The sequence below is a fragment of the Salmo trutta genome, chromosome 19 (genome assembly GCF_901001165.1).
Source record: "Salmo trutta chromosome 19, fSalTru1.1, whole genome shotgun sequence".
Lineage (NCBI taxonomy): Eukaryota > Metazoa > Chordata > Actinopteri > Salmoniformes > Salmonidae > Salmo > Salmo trutta.
The window spans coordinates 50,572,946-50,592,322 of NC_042975.1; the positions used below are offsets into that span (position 1 = coordinate 50,572,946).

The 19,377-nt window shown below is 42.7% G+C and overlaps 1 protein-coding gene across 1 annotated transcript in view; it reads left to right on the forward strand.

Annotated features, from left to right (window-relative positions):
* LOC115154933 (eukaryotic initiation factor 4A-I) overlaps nt 1-19,377 on the forward strand; it is a 48,805-nt gene that overhangs the window by 3,107 nt on the left and 26,321 nt on the right. Inside the window, exons 2-6 of the mRNA XM_029701654.1 lie at nt 8,736-8,793; nt 9,035-9,167; nt 9,796-9,935; nt 10,628-10,796; nt 12,660-12,769. Of these exons, the coding sequence (XP_029557514.1) occupies nt 8,736-8,793; nt 9,035-9,167; nt 9,796-9,935; nt 10,628-10,796; nt 12,660-12,769 (610 nt within the window). The remainder of the gene's footprint in view (nt 1-8,735; nt 8,794-9,034; nt 9,168-9,795; nt 9,936-10,627; nt 10,797-12,659; nt 12,770-19,377) is intronic.

Consider the following 19,377-nt stretch of genomic DNA (forward strand, 5'->3'; position numbering starts at 1 on the left):
CCATGCTTCACCGTATGGATGGTGGCAGGGTTCCTCCAGATGTGACACTTGGCTTTCAGGAACGAGTACAAGCTTGGTTTCTTTCATCAGACCAGAGAATCCTTTACTTTTTCATATTTTGTTATGTTACAGCCTTATTAAAAAATGAATTACATAACATTTTGTCACGCTCGTGAAAATGGACGGACCAAGGCGCAGCGTGATTAGAGTTCCACATCATTTATTTAAGTGAAACTTCTACAAAACAATAAACCAACAACAAAACGTGAAAGTAGTGGATGCCGTGCCAGGACTGGGCACCGGTGCAGAGGAGGGCTCCGGCCATGGAGCTGGGTTGGAGGCCGTGCCTGGACTGGGCTGGGCACCGGCGCAGTGGTAGGCGCCGGCCTTGGAGCGGGACTGGACGCCGTGCCTGGTCTGGGCACCGGCGCAGAGGATGGCTCCTGCCATGGAGCGGGACTGGACACCGTGCCTGGACTGGGCACCGGCGCAGAGGAAAGCTCCTGCATTGGAGCGGGACTGGACGCCGTGCCTGGACTGGGCACCGGTGCAGAGGAAGGCTCCGGCCATGGAGCGGGACTGGAGGCCGTGCCTGGACTGGGCACCGGCACAGAAGGCGGCTCCGGCCATGGCACCGGCGCAGGAAGCTCCAGGCCGTGGACCGTCACTGGAAGCTCTGGACCGTTGACCATCACTGGAAGCTCCGGGCGTTGACCGTCACTGAAGGCTCCGGACTGTGAACCGTCGCTGGAAGCTCTGGACCGTACACACACTGGTGGACGAGTGCAGGGAGCCGGCACAGGATGTACCGGGCTGGGGAGGCGCACTGGAGGCCTGGTGCGTGGAGCCGGCACCGGACTGATGACACGCTCTTCAGGGCGAGTGCGAGGAACCGGCACAGGTCGTACCGGACTGGGGAGGCGCACTGGAGGCCTAGTGCGTGGAGCCGGCACAGGGTGCACCGGACTGGTGACACGCTCTTCAGGGCGAGTGCGGGGAGCAGGCACAGGACGTACCGGACTGGGGAGGCGCACTGGAAGCCTGGTGCATGGAGCCGGCACAGGTGGCACCGGACTGATGACACGCACTTCAGGGAGGGTGCGGGGAGCTGGCACAGGACTCACCAGACTGCTGACAGGCTCTTCAGGTCGAATGCCGTGGAGAACACACCGACATAACATTTCTCTCCTCTCTCTCTCTCCCCCAACTTCTCCATCGCCTCCCTGACGGTCTGTGGCTCTTCAGGACAAGTGCGGGGAGCTGGCACAGATGGTACCGGACTGATGACCCACTCGTTAGGGCGAGTGCGAGGAACCAGCACAGGACGTACCGGGCTGAGAAGGCTCACTGGAGGCCTGGTGCGTGGAGCCGGCGCAGATGGCACCGGACTGGTGTCACGCTCTTCAGCACGCCTGCGCTGCAGCATACTCCTAGCCTACATCATTCTCCGATATCCTTACTCACAGTGCTCCATCGACTCCCAGGCGGGCTCTGGCTTTCTCCTTGGCTCGGCCGACCACCCCTCGTGCCCCCCCCCCCCCCAAAAAAAATCTTGGGGTTTCTGTGGCCGCGGTCCCCGGCGTCGTCGCTGTCCCTCCTGAGTCCTCTGCGACACCCGCCAAGGAAGGGTCCCGTGTCCTCCCATGATTTCTTCCCAGGTCCAAAACTCCTTTAACTCTGTCACACGCTGCTTGGTGGGATATTCTGTCATGCTCGTGAAAATGGACGGACCAAGGCGCAGCGTGATTAGAGTTCCACATCATTTATTTAAGTGAAACTTCTACAAACCAATAAACCAACAACGAAACGTGAAAGTAGTGGTGCTACATGCACATACACAAAACAATATCTCACAAATTCAGGTGGGAACAGGGACACCTTAAGTATGATCCCCAATTAGAGACAACGATAATCTGCCTCTAATTGGGAACCATACTCAAACCCAAACATAGAAATATATCAACTAGAACACCCCCTAGTCACGCCCTGACCTACAACACCATAGAGAACCAAGGGCTCTCTATGGTCAGGACGTGACACATTTCCTCATCAATTTATACACAATACCCCAAAATGACAAACGAAAACCGTTTTTTAGATTTTTTTGCACATTTATAATTAAAAATAAATTGAAATACCTTATTTACATAAGTATTCAGACTCTTTGCTATGATACTCGAAATTGAGGTCAGGTGCATCCTGTTTCCATTGATCATCCTTGAGATGTTTCTACAACTTGATTGGAGTCCACCTGTGGTAAATTCTATTTATTGGTCATGATTTGGAAAGGCACACACCTGTCTATGTAAGGTCCCACAGTTGACCGTGCATATCAGAGCAAAAAACCAAGCCATGAGGTCGAAGAAATTGTCCGTAGAGCTCCGAGACAGAATTGTGTCGAGTGACAGATCTGGGGAAGGGTACCAAAACATTTCTGCAGCATTGAAGGGCCCCAAGAACACAGTGGCCTCCATCATTCTTAAATGGAAGAAGTTTGGAACCACCAAGACTCTTCCTAGAGCTGGCCACCCGGCCAAATTGAGCAATCGGGGTAGAAGGGCCTTGGTCAGGGAGGTGACCAAGAACCCGATGGTCACTCTTGACAGAGCTCTAGAGTTCCTCTGTGGAGATGGGAGAACTTTCCAGAAGGACAACCATCTCTGCAGCACTCCACCAATCAGGCCTTTATGGTAGAGTGGCTAGACAGAAGTCACTCCTCAGTAAAAGGCACATGACAGCCCGCTTGGAGTTTGCCAAAAGGCACATAAAGACTCTTAGAACATGAGAAACAAGAATCTCTGTTTTGATGAAACCAAGATTGAACTCTTTGGGCTGAATGCTAAGCGTTACGTCTGGAGGAAACCTGGCACCATCCCTACTGTGAAGCATGGTGTAGGCAGCATCATGCTGTGTGGTTGCTTTTCAGCAGCTACACTAGTCTACCAGACTAGTCAGGATCGAGGCACACAACCAAGACAATGCAGGAGTGGGTTCTGGACAAGTCTCTGAATGTCCTTGAGTGGCCCGCCAGAGCCCGGACTTGAACCTGATGGAACATCTCTGGAGAGACCTGAAAATAGCTGTGCATAATGCTCCCCTTCCAACCTGACAGACCTTGAGAGGATCTGCAAAGAAGAATGGGAGAAACTCCCCAAATACAGGTGTGCCAAGCTTGTTGCGTTTATACCCAAGAAGACTCGAAGCTGTAATCGCTGACAAAGTTGCTTCAACAAAGTACTGATTAGGTCTAAATACATACTTAAGTAAATGTGATATTTTTAAAATATATTTTTTAAGCAAATAAATCTAAAAAAACGTTTTTGCTTTGTCATTATGAGGTATTGTGTGTAGATTGATGTGGGGGAGGGAAACAATTTAATACATTTTAAAATAAGCCTGTAATGTAAAAAAAATGTGGAACAAGACAAGGGGTCTGAGTACTTTCCGAAGGCACTGTATATATGGAAAAATTCACGTTTAAAAATGTTGACCAATCGATTGGTCGAAAGTACAGACGACTTTCGGTTGAACAAGACAGCCCTATTTGCTGACTACAATATTTTAAATTGACATGTTAATAAATACCCGCTATGCTAATTTTGGCATGTTTACCTACCTACTTATCGTAGATTGCAAGCCCATACTAATTCAATAGGGCTAACTGGCTAGCTACTACTGTTACCTAGCCAGATATCCATGAATAATTGTTAGCTAGCTATCTACCTTCGTTTTAGGTCATTTTAGCTACATTATTATGATTCACATATAACTAGCTGATAGTTATGAAGGAAAACGCTTGTTTAATCTCTATTGCTGGAAGAATGTTCAGTGAATGGGTAAGGCCATAGTCAAGTTATAGTTATAGTTAGCTAGCCACGAAGAATTGGTAGCTAGCTACCCACAAAAAAATGTACATCTACCTTGCTTTGTGTATATCTTGTTTTGTCTGTATTGTTGTCCTGGATAGAAGAAGGTTCAGTGAATGTGCAGCGTGAGGTAATACAGTAGGGGGAGTGAGAGTGCTTTTCAAATGTAATGTTTCATGCGTTCTCCACACTCGTCCTCACAAGAACGTCCTCGGAGAATGCACTCGGAAAGTGTGGCGCACGGTGTCGCATATTGAGAAACAGCCATTCAGTTGTTCCAAACTCACTTCATTCGCGCTAAAGAGGGAGGCTCGCTCAGCTGGTGCTAGAACATGTGCAGATCAAATACACAACTGGAACTCCTATTAATCATTTGAAAGATTGCTCAGAAAAACAGGTGTTTTAATCAGTGTATGCATACTTCGATTTTGATCAGAAGCCGAAATGTTTTATTTTCCTCTGTTACGCATTGTGCACTGAACTGACATGCATGGTTATTGCTCACACTCCGATGTTCAAATGAAGGGAATTAAGTCGTCTTTAATGCGCAACGCCGCAGCGCTCAACTCAAACAGCAGTGTGTAGGTAACTGTAGCAAGAGTTTACAATCTTTGCTGTAGCTGCTGGCAAAGTAATTCAAAGCCTATACTTTATCATTCAGGACGTAACTTTCCCGTGCTACTATTATTGCCATGTCGCATTGGTCCTTGATCTGAACTATATGTTATGCATCAAAGTAGCCTATTTTGCATTGATAACCCAATATAATCTCAGCAACTGCTCAAACAATAAACCAACCAATATTGGTTATTGCTTATTTGAATTCCCCCAAAAGGCATTTTGTTTAGAAATAATAACTAATGATTCCAGGCTATTATGAAACGGTAAAAACTGCTGTTACCGTGTGCTTTTTTCCCCTCTCTGACCAAAACATGACAGTCTATTTTTAGCTAATATGGGAGTGAATACATACAAGCAGCATATCAAACTAGGATCATTTTGTAGGTTACACTGACAACTATACGAACATTTGCCAGGTCATATTATTTCATTATAAATCTGAGATGTGGGACGCTGAAAAGGCTAAAGCCAGCTAACTACTACTAACATGGGAAGATGACTCTTCCTTGCTTTCACCACAAATGAGAAGACCAAAAAAATAACAAAGCTATCGCCCCCTTGTGAATAAGAGTCATGGAAACATGGACCGGCTAGGGTTTCATGTTACCAAAAGTTGCGCGTTGCTCCAAAAAAACTCACCCAAACGTCACGGCGTGTATTGGTCTTTCGGCCAACAGAGCTCTTAAAGGGACATTGGTGTCTTAGAAGGGCAGTGACATACTTTGTAGGGTGTTCACCCATAAAATGATAAATTCATTCAAGGTTTATAAAAAATATGCCCACTCAATAGAACATTAGGTTAGAAAAACAATAGTCCAAACCCCTTGTCTCTACCATTTATGGTTAAAAAGTTAGAATATTTACAATGAGAATACTTTAATATTAAACTTTTTTTTTGTGAATAATAATAATCAGAATGTTTCCATTGGGGTAAATGCAGATGGACAAGCCCCATGTTTCAGCCTACCGGTAGGCCTATGTATTTATAGCCCTTATTTTGCGTCATCACGCAAAGCCTTTTATCTGATGGAAACACACCTCTGGTGGGGAAATGCAAAAAAAATGTAATGCACATTTTCAGATAGTTGTAAATTGCATGGCAACCTAGCTAGTGATACTCTATATCAGAGGTGCACAATTGGCGGACCTCGGTCCGGATTGTTAAATTAAATACTGATGAAGCAACCCTTTTTTTCAATGTACACATACAGCGCAGCTTGGAAGGTCCCAGACAGCGCCCCATACTACTGTGTGCTGTCCAATCGCGTGCGTTATTTAAATCACTTCACGAAACTCAGCCAATCAAAGCGAATGTTTACAATGCATGTTAGGAGACTGATGTTGTCAGAGAGCGAGAGACCGCAAGAGAAGAAAAGGCGGAAGCGAGAGGAGGAATGGCGTGCGCAAAAGTCAGGAAAGTCGATACAGAAAATCGAGCTTTCAAAGAGGAGTGGACAGACAAATATGCCTTTATCCTTTCCGCAGCGAGTGTCCAACCACTCTGCTTGATATGTTCAGAGACCGTGGCTCTAATAAAAAGTGCCAACGTGAAGCGCCGCTACGAGACAAAGCACAGATCTTTTGAGCAAACATATCCACAGCAGTCTGAGGTGAAGGCACGCAAAATAAACAAACTCAAAGCCCAGTATGATTGGTCTAGAGTCCTCTCCCATGCATTCACTGCCCAACAACGTGCAAATGAATGTTCACTAAAAATAGCTTGGATTTTGGGTCAACACCAAATGCCGTTTTACTGACGGGGGAGTGGCGATGGAGTGCGTGAATGCTGTTGCTGAAATTTTACTTGACGGTAAACAAAAAGACGAGCTGTGTGAAAAGATCAAGAAAATCCCAATGTCACGTACAACAACAGCAAGAAAGAGTGAAATACGAACAGAGGATGTATTAACACCGCTTGATGAAGCTATTCGGAGTGCACCATGCATAGCATTAGCTGTTGATGGATCTACTGATGTGAGTGATAATGACCAGTTTCTGGTGTATGTTAGATTTTACCACACAGAGAAGAAGGAATTCTGTGAAGACCTGTTAGGTGTAACACCACTCGAGACACATAAAAGAGGAAAGGACATATACATGGCCATAAAGGACATGCGAGAACGAGGGGAATAGATCTAAAACAAGTGGTCTCTATCACCTCAGACGGGGCCCCTGCCATGATAGGAAGAGAGAGAGGAGCTGTGGGGCATGGCTGAAAGAGGAAAACCCTGATCTCACAGCAATCTGTCAGAAGAGTATGCTGAAGTGATGAATACAATGATGAAACTCATTAACTTCCTCAGGGCATCCCCGTCTCATCAACATCGCCTACTGAGAGAATTCCTGAAAGAAGTTGAGGCAAATGCAAATGACCTACTGCTGCACAACAACGTAAGATGGCTCAGTAAAGGCAGGGTGTTGAAACGCTTTATGGTCCATTCGAAAGGATATAAAAGCTTTCCTAGTACAGCTCAAGAGTCAGAAGGCAACACAGTTTTCACATTTTTTGCAAGACGAGCAAAATGGATATTGCTTTTTTGGTAAACATCACATCACACCTTAATGAGCTCAATGTGAAACTACAGGGCAAGAACAATTCAGTTTGTGATTTGATGACATCTGTCCTCTCCTTCCAGAGGAAATGAAGATCTTCAAGGATCTTCAAAAGTGCAGAAACAGATTCAGGGTGAGAGAGATGCTTCTCCTCATGTTGACCTCATAGATAAGCTGATTGGAAACTTCAGAAATCGCTTTGACAGCTTCAGCCTAAGATAGCATCTCCTTCTAATTGAGAATCCATTCCTCATCACAGATGTCAGGGGATTTGCAAAGGAGGTGACACAGACCTTCAAGTGGGCACATGCTGGATCTCTACAGATGGAACTGATTGATCTGCAAGCAAATGTTGCACTAAGAGAGCACTTTCAACTAACTGATCATGACACTTTCCGGCTGCAGGCTGTGTCTGAGACTGTTTTCCCTGGTCTAACCAAAGTAGAACTACACACCTTGACCATGTTTGGCTCCACATATCGTTGTGAGTCTTCTTTCTCCACTATGAACATCATTACAAATAAGTACCGTTCTAGACTCACCAATGAGCACCTACATATGTGCATGAGAATGGCACTGACTCCATTCCAGCCAAGGTTCAAATTACTGGCAGGGCAAGCAAAAGCCCATTTCTCTCACTAAAGAAGAGAGATGGAGAAGTGGAGCGGGAGAGAGTCGTAAAGATAAATATTAAACCTGTGGTTTCTTATTTGTTCAAAAATCAAAGCACTTTTTTCAGAAACAGGCACTTTTGTAAAAAATGTTGTGAAGATGCAGTCTTGTTTGGCTTGAAGTGAAAACATTTGTGATAGCCTACTTTTATTTATGATTACGCTGCCTATTTATTTTACCACATGTTTAATGTGTCTACATTGAAAATGTGCAATAAATATTGTTGAAATGCTATTGAAATGTATTACTTTGTTTATTAGCTATACATATACAACTACATATGCCCCCAAAACATAGCGCACGTTAGACATTTTAATGGTTTGGACCTGTTGTTAATCACTGGACCTCTTTGAATTCTAATTGTGCACCCTTGCTTTAGTTAATGACAAGATCGTCTTATCTGTGCCATAACAATGGTAGTTGTTGGCAGAAAGTCAAGCGGAAGGAGGCGAGATCAGGCATGAACATTCTAGCCAATGAGAGGGCAGATTACGGATGTGAACAACAGACAACTACGATATAAAATAGTTTTTCTCAAAGTTGCGGAAATACCATGTGCGTCCACTTATATCAGTACGTTCATAACAAACTAAACATTACGAAACTTATATTAGATCAAATAAGCCTCACTTAGCAAATTAGCAATAAAAAATGTTGTTGACTAAATCTGACACTCATAGACCTCCATCAAAAAAAAATCCCAATTGGTCTGCTTATTGCTGTATTTTCGTGTTGACAGATTGATGGGAGTAGAGCTTCTCGCTTCACCTCGTCCTCAGAATGTATCACGCAAGTTAGGTGTGTGCCCCAGCTTTTGCATTGCTGTTCGTCAGCAACGATATGCAAGTTTATTGAACATGGCTGCCTCAATGCAATCATTGTAATGAGCCAATCACGTTCTGGCAGACCCCTTATAGATTTTTGGTTAGAATTTTTTTTTCTCCCAAGATATCATTATAATTAGCAAATGTATGCAACATGACATGTATCATAAAGTATCCAACATTGAACGTTTTCCTACAGAGACCTCTCCAACAGAGACAATGGCCCAGAGGGCATGGAGCCAGATGGCATCATTGAGGTAAGTGTTTGTGTGTGTGTCAAGCTACACTTTGTTAAATGTTGGATAAAGGACAGGTTGCATTGTTGAATATCGAATGGCATGTTGTCTAATGGAATGGAAGAAAAGAAGCATGTATCTCACACTTGGTTTTCTGTCTCCGCTGGCAAAAAAAACAGTACTGGGGTTTGTGTATAAGAAGTACAGTACTGGCGTGCTATTTATACTGACCGTGCTTTACGATCATTTTATCTCTCCACAGAGTAACTGGAATGAGATCGTGGACAGCTTCGATGAGATGGCCCTGCGTGAGACTCTCCTGAGAGGAATCTATGCCTATGGTTTTGAGAAACCGTCTGCCATTCAGCAGAGGGCTATCCTCCCTTGTATCAAGGGTAAGTACAAGCTTCCTAAAATATAAACTCACACACACAGGATATAACCTCTGCAAGTTGTTTATTTTGTTCACGTTTCAGTCAGACCTTTTTCAAGATGGGTATAAGCTAAGGTTCCAAAATGCCTATTATGTGTTGATTCTTGAACATTGCTTTTTGCTTCAAGATGATCTAGCCTAAATTGTTGCTGACTGAAGTTGCATGAGCACCTATACTTACTTACTTAAAAATTGTATTTAAAAAAAACATTTAACCTTTATTTAATTACTTAATCCTCTTAATTCCTGTGTAGAACATAAGGTTTTCTTGAGAGATCATACTATACTGGCTTTAATTTATTCCAGAGTATCCTACCGGTCAGGTTTAGAGATGTTCTCAATCTTTCATTTTTTATTATTTTCATGCAAGTTAATCATTAAGCGTACACATTTCCTAAGCTTCAAAACAGAGTGACCCAAATGCCTTTATTAAAGTGTATCCTTGGTCTTTGCAACTAAGAACCAAATGGGATGAAACAGGGAGGGACCTACCTGAATTTGTCCAATTAGAAACACTTGTTTTTGTTTTCTGTTACAAAATGTTTTGCTACGGTGTGAACAAATTAATACGACCCTTCATTCCCCACCAGGTTATGATGTCATTGCACAGGCCCAGTCCGGCACAGGGAAGACTGCCACGTTCGCCATCTCCATCCTCCAGCAGATTGATATCGAGCTGAAGGGTACCCAGGCCTTGGTCCTCGCTCCCACCCGAGAGCTGGCTCAGCAGGCAGGTTGCACAAACATTAAATTGCCCTAAAAACAGTTAACTGTGAATGCAACTCCTGTACCCTTTACACAGTCGTACCGATACTGTACCATGGTGCCTCTGGTATTTTAATATGACATGGTCCTTTCCAGTACGGTTCTAGCAACTATGGTGGATGAGTAACCAGACCAGCACAGTAAAGCGTGGCTCGGCTTTGCTCCATAGTGTGAATCAAACCATGTACTGTATTGTGCCATCTCTGTCTCTGGGCAAGGAAGTGTCATTGAGTGGCACTGAGTGACAAGGGGAAAGGGACAATGCCATATTCATCCCAGCCGACTCGGTGCAGTGAGCAACAGGCTGGTTCATGCTATGGGCACAAACTCATAATTGAGTTGCAAAAATCTGATTCCTTATGAATATTGTTGCTTGCCAAAGTAATACACATTTTTATGAAAAAGCTAAAAGTATCTTGACCATGGAATTACCTCGACTAAGAACATATGGAATAGAATTGTAATGTGGTTCTTCATGAGTATTGTGTGCATGTAAATGTAGTAAAATGTGTGCCAGAGGGGGAGCTTTCTCTTGCCACTGTGCTTCTGCTTGCTCTCTGGGGTCTAGGCTGGGTTACTCTAAAAGCACTTTGTGACAACTGCGGATGTGAAAAAGGGTTTTAATAAATAGTATTGACTCCCTCTCTTCTTCAATAGATCCAGAAGGTGATCCTGGCCCTCGGTGACTACATGGGAGCCTCCTGCCATGCCTGTATTGGCGGCACAAACGTCCGTAACGAGGTGACAAAGCTCCAGGCTGAGGCTCCGAACATAGTGGTTGGAACGCCAGGCCGCGTGTTTGACATGTTGAACCGCAAGTTCCTCTGTGAGTAATGACCTCAGGGTCTTTGTTTACTTTTGTGTTATTCTGCATTAATTTTCTTTTTTTTGTGACCAGATTTGTATAGATAACAAGAGGTTGGAACCGGTTCAGGGAACAGAACCGGAAAATATTTTTTTTCCAGAGAACAGAATCAGAACAGCGAAAAAAAGTGATCTATACTGTTCCGGAACAGAACGGTTATTTTAAAAGCATGGGTACTGGTTAACCCTGTAGGTCTAAGCCCTTAGATCGCAATATCTACTATGCTAACATATGAAATTGTTTTAAGATGATCATAAAATGTATAATTTAGCCATTTGATTTAGAATTTTAGGACCTCTGTAGGTATAGAAAATATATATTTGATGAAACATTGAATTTAGACTTTACTGCTATAACCCATAGAAACGCATTGAATAACACCATTCATAAATGGCAAAACACAAAGTAAAAAAATAAATCATAAGGAACAAGGTTTTGAAGTGTTTTTTACCTTTTGGCACATTTTACCCCCTAATGCATTTTTTGCCATTTTTACAGCCCGGTACTGGCGTAGAGCAGAACAACCGACACCTTCTTGTTTGTGAGAGTCCCCTTTTGATATTGGTGGCATATTAGTTTGTAGCTCCAACGGTTCGGTCTGGACAGTCAGTGTTTTGAGAAGACCTCTTCGAAATGAGGACATCCGCGACAGAGTTCAGACAACTGCCGTAAAGCTTGTGGATATCATAGACCCAAACAACAGAGACTGTCGTGTTCGTGGGAATCTCCACTTTCGATATTGGTGACATATTAGGTTTTACAGATGTGAAGCACGGGTGCATCAATCGACTCTAGTTTTTTTTTAATAATGTTCTTTTACGTTCTCGGGAATTTTTTTCCAGTCCCACAAAAAAACGCAACAAAGTGCCTATGCAAAGCCCACACTTTGCCACTCAGAAATGTATTCCCGTGAATGCCTGCCTGCCAGCTGAAAATCTTTGCCAGTGTGTGTGCGTGTAGACAACCTGCCCCTCCCCCTCCAAAGCATAGTCTCGTAGCCTACTGACGTTACTAGCGTGATTCAGAAACGAGGTGAGAGATTTTTAATTTGAGAATAGATTAACTTATTCAATGCTAGTTAAGGGTACTATCGTTTTCATGATTCACATTGGATTTATTAACTACAAAAAGGTAAGACTTGTTTTAAATTAAAATTCTGGTGCTGCTCTGCACACACATGCTTTCTTGCTAGCTAGCTGGTCCAACGTTAAGCCAACTCTGAAGTTCAAAGACATTCAAAATTCCTTCATAGAAGCTGTTCCTGCGTTGGTATAATTGTATAAATGCTTGTCACAACAACAACTTGCCCAACACTTCAAGCCTCTTCCTCCACCCTCTCTCGCTCTCTCCCCACCCACAACATTTTTGGCACATGTCGCACCCTACACGCATCTGTCCAATGCATGTAAATAGCTTGCCTGCTCCATAGCAATTAAGCTGCTCTATCCCCACTGATTGGTAAGGTAATGTAATGGCAAACTAAATGTTTAAAAAAAATTATATTTCACAAGTTTAAAAAGGAACTGAAAGGAACGATATAAACTGTTACTTTTTTTTGGTTCGAACCGGTTCAGAACTTTATTTTACTGGTTGGAACAGTGGAACGGAACGAACAAAATAATTGTTCTGTTCAGAACGAAACGATTGGAAAATAATCTCAGTTCTAACCTCTGGAGATAACATAACTGTTTATGTCATACTTTTCTCAAGTTGTTGTTTACATCAGTATGTTTTATTAAATTATTTGTTTGCTGAATGGAGTATTGGGATTGGACTATTTTGTGTTCAAGTTGTCTGAACTAAGTGCTCATCTTCCCCCTACAGCTGCTAAGTACATCAAGATGTTTGTCCTGGACGAGGCTGATGAGATGTTGAGCCGGGGTTTCAAGGACCAGATCTATGAGATTTTCCAGAAGCTCGGTACCAGCACACAGGTAAGAGGACCACACGCACAAGTAAGGGCACAGACTGTCAAACAGTCCGTTAGAAAGCTATGATCATGACAAAATTGCGCCGACAGACACGGTCACCCTGTTTCTAGCTCCTAGACAAATTTGCAGACATTTTCGGAGTGTTATTTCATACATTATTTGCTCGGAATGTTTGTAGTATTATTTCCTACAGCCGAAAATAACTTTTGGACATTCAATCGGTGGCCACTCACCAGAAATTTGACTTCTCTGACCTGGATCCTTCCCGAGGCAGCCCCATTCATCCTGGGTGTTACACCAAACCGTTGACGTTGGAGGAGAGGGAGAAGTGGGGTTCTAGTCAGGCTCAGTCGGCGAGCAAATCATCCACTGCTTCAGAGTGTATTACTTGCTAACGAGCTCAGGGCGAGGATCTCCTTTCAGAGAGACATAAGGGACTGTAGCATACTGAGTTTTACAGAATCATGGCTCACTGGATTTATTGTCTCCATACAGCCAGCAGGGTTCTCTGTTCATCGCGCGGACAGGAAGAAATAACCATTTGGTAAAAACAAAGGTGGAGGGGTATGTCTCATGATTTAACAACTCATGGTGTGATTGTGGAAACGTACACCAACTCAAGGCCTTTTGTTCTCCCGATCTGGTATACCTCACCATTAAATGCCAACCGCATTACCTCCAGAGAGAATTTTCTTCGGTTGTCACTGTCATGTATATCCCCCCCAAGCAGACACCGCATTGGCTCTCAAGGAACTACACCGGACTTTGTGCAAACTAGAAACCGCATATCCTGAGGTCGCATTTATTGTAGCTGTTGACTTTAACCTGTTAGGGTATAGGGGGCAGTATTGAGAATTTTTTGAAAAAAGATGTGCCCATTTTTAACTGCCTCCTACACCTACCCAGTAACTACAATATGCATATACTTATTATATATGGATAGAAAACACCCTAAAGTTTCAAAAACTGTTTGAATGGTGTCTGTGAGTATAACAGAACTCATTTGGCAGGCAAAACCCTGAGACAGATTCTGACAGGAAGTGGATACCTGATGTGTTGAATTGACTTTGAGCCTATGCCATTGAAAAACAAAGGGGGTGAGGTATATTCTGGCACTTCCTATTGCTTCCACAAGATGTCCCCAGCCTTTACAAAGTGTTTTGAGTGTTCTACAGTGAGATCTGACCGAATAAGAGCCATGGAACGTGATGGTCCATTATTCACCCTGGCGCGCGATTTGATGGTGGGTACTCTCATTCCGAAACGTTTTAAAAGAAAACCCAATGGTCCGCCTTGAATTTTATTCATGTTCTGGTTAAAAAAGGCCCTAATGATTTATGCGATACAACGTTTGACATGTTTGAACGAACGGAAATATATTTTTTCCGTTCTTGAAGTGAAGTGAAGTCCGGCTGGCTTAGATCATGCGCTACAACACGGAGGTTTTTCGACATAAATGATGAGCTTTTTTGAACAAAACTACATTCGTTATGGACCTGGGACTCTTTGGAAGTGACATCTGATGAAGAGAATCAAAGGTAATGGATTATTTATATAGTATTTTCGATTTTAGATTCCTCCAACATGGCGGTTAGTCTGTATCGCGATGCGTATTTTTCTGGCGCAGTGCTCAGATTATTGCAAAGTGTGATTTCCCAGTAAGGTTAATTTAAAATCTGACAAGTCCATTGCGTTCAAGAGATGTAAATCTATAATTCTTTGAATGACAATATAATATTTTAGCAATGTTTTCTAATATTAATTAATTATTTTGTTGTCATGACTTGACTGCCGGTATTGGAGGGAAACGATTTCCTGAACATCAACGCCATAGTAAAACACTGTTTTTAGATATAAATATGAACTTCATAGAACTAAAAATGCATGCATTGTCTAACATAATGTCCTAGGAGTGTCATCTGATGGAGATTGTAAAAGGTTAGTGCATAATTTTAGCTGATTGTATGGTTTTGGTGAAGCCTGTCTTTGAATCGACAATGCATTGCACACCGCTATTGTCAATGTACTCTCCTAACATAACCTAACTTTATGCTTTCCCCGTAAAACCTTTTTGAAATCGGTAAACGTGGTTAGATTAAGAAGATGTTTATCTTTCAAAGGCTGTAAGTTAGTTGTATGTTTGAGAAATTTGAATTTGTACATTTATTTGGTTTCAAATTTGCCGCTCTTGAAATGCACCTGCTGTTGATAGGGTGCGCCACAGGTGGCACGCTAACGTCCCAGGTAGCCTCAAGAAGTTAATAAAGGAAATCTGAGGTAAATGCTTCCGAAATTCTACCAGCCCATCTCCTGTGCTACACATGGAGAGAACAAGGCCTTCCTCCGCCCTTCCTTTGGCAAATCAGATCACACCTCCATCCTGCACCTCCCCACCTATAGACAGAAACTTATGCATGAAGCACCCGTGGTAAGGGCTGTTCAATGTTGGTCTGACCAATCGGAATCTATGCTTCAAGACTGTTTTGATCACTCGGACTGGGAAATGTTTCCGGTTCGCCTCTGGGAATAGTATTGACGTATACACTGACTTGGTGACTGGATTCATCAGGAAGTGCATAGAGTATGTTGTTCCTACTTTGACGATTAGCAATTATCCAAACCAAAAACCATGGATAGACGGCAGCATTCGCAAAACTGAAATCATGAACCACCACATTTAACCACGACACGGTGACTGGGAACAGCTATGACTTCCGTAAAGCAATGAGGCAAAATCATAATACAGGGATAAAGTGGAGTTGTAATCTAACGGCTCAGACACAAGAAGCATGTGGCAGGGACTCCAGACAGACAATCACAGATTATAATGGGAAAGCCAGCGATGCCTCACTCCTGGGCAAGCTAAACACCTTTTCTTCGCCCACTTTGAGGAAAACAAGCAAATTGGGCCACCGCCGCTAATGAGGACTGTGTGCTCCCTATCTCTGTGGCCAACGTGAGTAAGGCCTTCAAGTGTATTATACGATAATAAAAAAGTCATACAATTCCAGGTGAACTTACAATGCAGTATAATGGTCCTGTTACTTTTGTTTGACCGCTAGGGCCAGGCAATGAAGTTATATACTGAACAAAAATGTAAATGCAACACGTAAAGTGTTGGTCCCACGAGCTGAAATAAAAGATCCCTGAAATGTTCCATATGCACAAAAAGCTTATTTCGCTCAAATTTTGTGCACAAATGTGTTTACATCCCTGTTAGTGAGCATTTCTCCTGTGTGAAGATAATCCATCCACTTGATGGGTGTGGCATATCAAGAAGCTGATTAAACAGCATGATCATTACACAGGTCAATATCCAGCAACTTCGCACAGCTATTGAAGATGAGTGGGACAGCATTCCATAGTCCACAATCAACAGCTTGATTAACTCTGTGACGGAGATGTGGTACAGTACCAGTCAAAAGCTTGGACACACCTACTCATTCCAGGATTTTTCTTTATTTGTACTATTTTCTACATTGTAGAATAATAATGAAGACATCAAAACTATGAAGTAACACATATGGAATAGTGTACAGTAGTAACCAAAAAAGTGTTAAACAAATCAAAATATATTTTGTATTTGAGATTCTTCAAAGTAGCCACCCTCTGCCTTGATGACAGCTTTGCACACTCTTGGCATTCTCTCAACCAGCTTCACCTGGAATGCTTTTCCAACTATCTTGAAGGAGTTCCCACATGTGCTGAGCACCTGTTGGCTGCTTTTCCTTCACTCTGCGGTCCAACTCATCCCAAACCACCTCAATTGGGTTGAGGTCAGGTGATTGTGGAGGCCAGGTCATCTGATGCAGCACTCCATCACTCTCCTTCTTGGTGAAATAGCCCTTACACAGTCTGGAGGTGTGTTTTGGGTCATTGTCCTGTTGAAAAACAAATGATAGTCCCACTAAGCCCAATCCAGATGGGATGGCGTATTATTTCATAGTTTTGATGTCTTCACTATCATTCTACAATGTAGAAAATAAAAACCCTGGAATCTGTAGGTGTGTCCAAACTTTTGACTGGTACTGTATATGTGACCAACACATTCATATCTTTATTTCCAGCCATGTGAAATCCTTCGATTAGGGCCTAATTAATTAATTTCAATTGACTGATTTCCTTATATGAACTGTAACTTAGTAAACTCCTTGAAATTGTTGCATGTTGGTTTATATTTGTGTTCACTATAAATATAAATGTCTTTGTGTTTAACAAACAAAGTTATTTTTTAGCAGAGTGTGGTCTGTGCGCAGGCAAGCAGGCTGCACACAGCAGCAGCTCAAGATTATTTGATTGACAGTTCTGGTTGCCTATTGATGGACTTTAGTCCCGCTTCAGAAGTGGCATTCCTTTACAGACAAGTGAAATGTCCATTCATATCACCAAAGAAGGTTCCATGTCGGCATTTAAAAACTGTTGTGTAGCCTACCCTAACAGACAGATAAACAAACAAAAATGCCGTAGCCGAGGCTGAAATGTGTAATCAATACAGGGTACAGGTAGCCTACTGTAATTTAATATGAGGCAAAACCGAAGAGTAGGCAACCCGTGCTCGCAAGACTGGCCTGAAGACATCAGTTCCATGAATAGACTAGGACAGTGGTCACCAACCTTTTCTGAGTCAAGATCACTTTCGCAGTCAAAAAGCAAGCTGATATCTACTGCTCAGTTTTTATTTTTTACATTAACCTCACGCAAACAGGTTAGTAGGAATAAGGTTTGGGCAGTAGGCCTAATACATTATCACATCATATTGGCTAAGTGATTGGCCTGCCAATATTGTTAATCAGACCATATTCAATTTCAAAACTCGAGCTTTGATAACAAAATAGATCAGTTCGTTTAGCACTTGTGAGGCACTGTGGAGCATGAATTGAAATAATTCATTTTTTTTATTTTACTGGACTGATTGTAGCTGCATCTGATGGTCAACGAGGTCAAAGCACGACGTCAGTGATCTTCAGGTCGAAAATTCCGAGTTTCCGACTTGGAATTCCGAGTTGGATGACCGTTCAAAACAATTTTTCCCAACTACCCCTCACAGTCCCTGCTCTCTCCTTCCTTTCCTCCGGTGAGACTGACCAGAGAGAGGAAACACCGTCTTCCACCTGATGGCGAAACTCGAGTCGCACCGCATCTGCCTCATGTACAAATTCATGTTGTTCCTATGACCAAAGAAAGTTAAATATTCCTTAATATTAACATTTGACACGACGAGCTGCTAATAATAATAAAACGCAAGGCTATCGATACTTGGCTACTCATTCATTGCAGCTGCAGCCCGAGCGAGTACGGAGAAGCGCGTTTTGTAATAGTGTTGAATAAAAACAGTGACAGTGCTGATTATAAACCTAAACATGAAGTCGCTCATAAAAACAGCAGCTCTTTGCTGTATTCCTTGACAGTCTCTCTGTGGTCATGGTTTTAAAAGTTATTAAATCTTACGTAGGCTAGTAGCCTATTAAACTTGGCTGTGGCCAGGGTCATGGAAGCTCTGTAGCCACGCTGATTTGAGCTATCCGATTGGGCAGCGCAGTAGGTGCACTCGATTTAGTCACAGATTTGCCGGTCCGCCGGGTAGTTAGATTTTGTCTCATGGGAACGCTTTGCTTACCCGGTGCGCAGGACTTTTGAATCAAGTGCACCTACCGGCAACAGCTCAACATGATTTAAATAAAGGAGTACAAGCCTTTATTGTTCGTTGGCTTTTCTACAGAAATATTTGGTGATCGACTAGGAATGCCTTGAAGATCGACGATCGACCGGTTGGCGACCACTGTATTAGGATATTCTAAATGCAACAGACCGAAGACTGAACACACACTTGCATCATTAGCAATGAGACAGAGCAAGTAGAGCAGGCAGGCCAGCTTGAGGAAGAGAGAGGCAGAAGCTTGCTCTTATGTTTTGGTAATCTGCATCTCGCAATGTCTGTCTTGCATGACTTCCAAATTCACCAAGTAGCCTAAAGTTCACCTCTTCCTCTTTAGTTTTATTTGAGTTACACAACTTCCACAGGCCTTTATAGCCTATCGGCTGTATCTCGGAAAATGTTTTGTGATAAATGAACTGTGATTTTAATTAAGTGGGAGGGAAAAACAAAGAAATGTTTTTCGGTTATGGATTTTTCTTAATGTTAAGGATCCAAACTTTGTTTAAAAATGTTTAATGTTTAAACATTCCCACCCTTAGTTTCGGTACTAGTTCATTTTTGTTTATTTAAGAAAATACAAAGTGTTGGTATTCCTGATTCCATACAGTATATAATCATGTAATATAATGCCTCATGAGAGCACAATAAGGAATACCGACACTTTGTATTTTCTTAAATAAAACACACGATTACGCAAACAACAACGCTAAAATAAAGTGCTATATGCATTTGAAATCAATATGTAAACATGTTTCAGACATTGTATAGGTTTATGCTATGTTTTGTTACAAAGAGAAAAATATGCATACTTGTGTGACTCAAAGGGCATGTCTGTAGTACAGTACTTCTCATTTCCCACTCCAGGCTAATGTGATGGGCTGTCACTGTTAAGTAGCTTTCTGTAGCCTTGGGGGTCTATCCATCTGTAGTAAGCTTGTAGTGGCCAATTCATTGA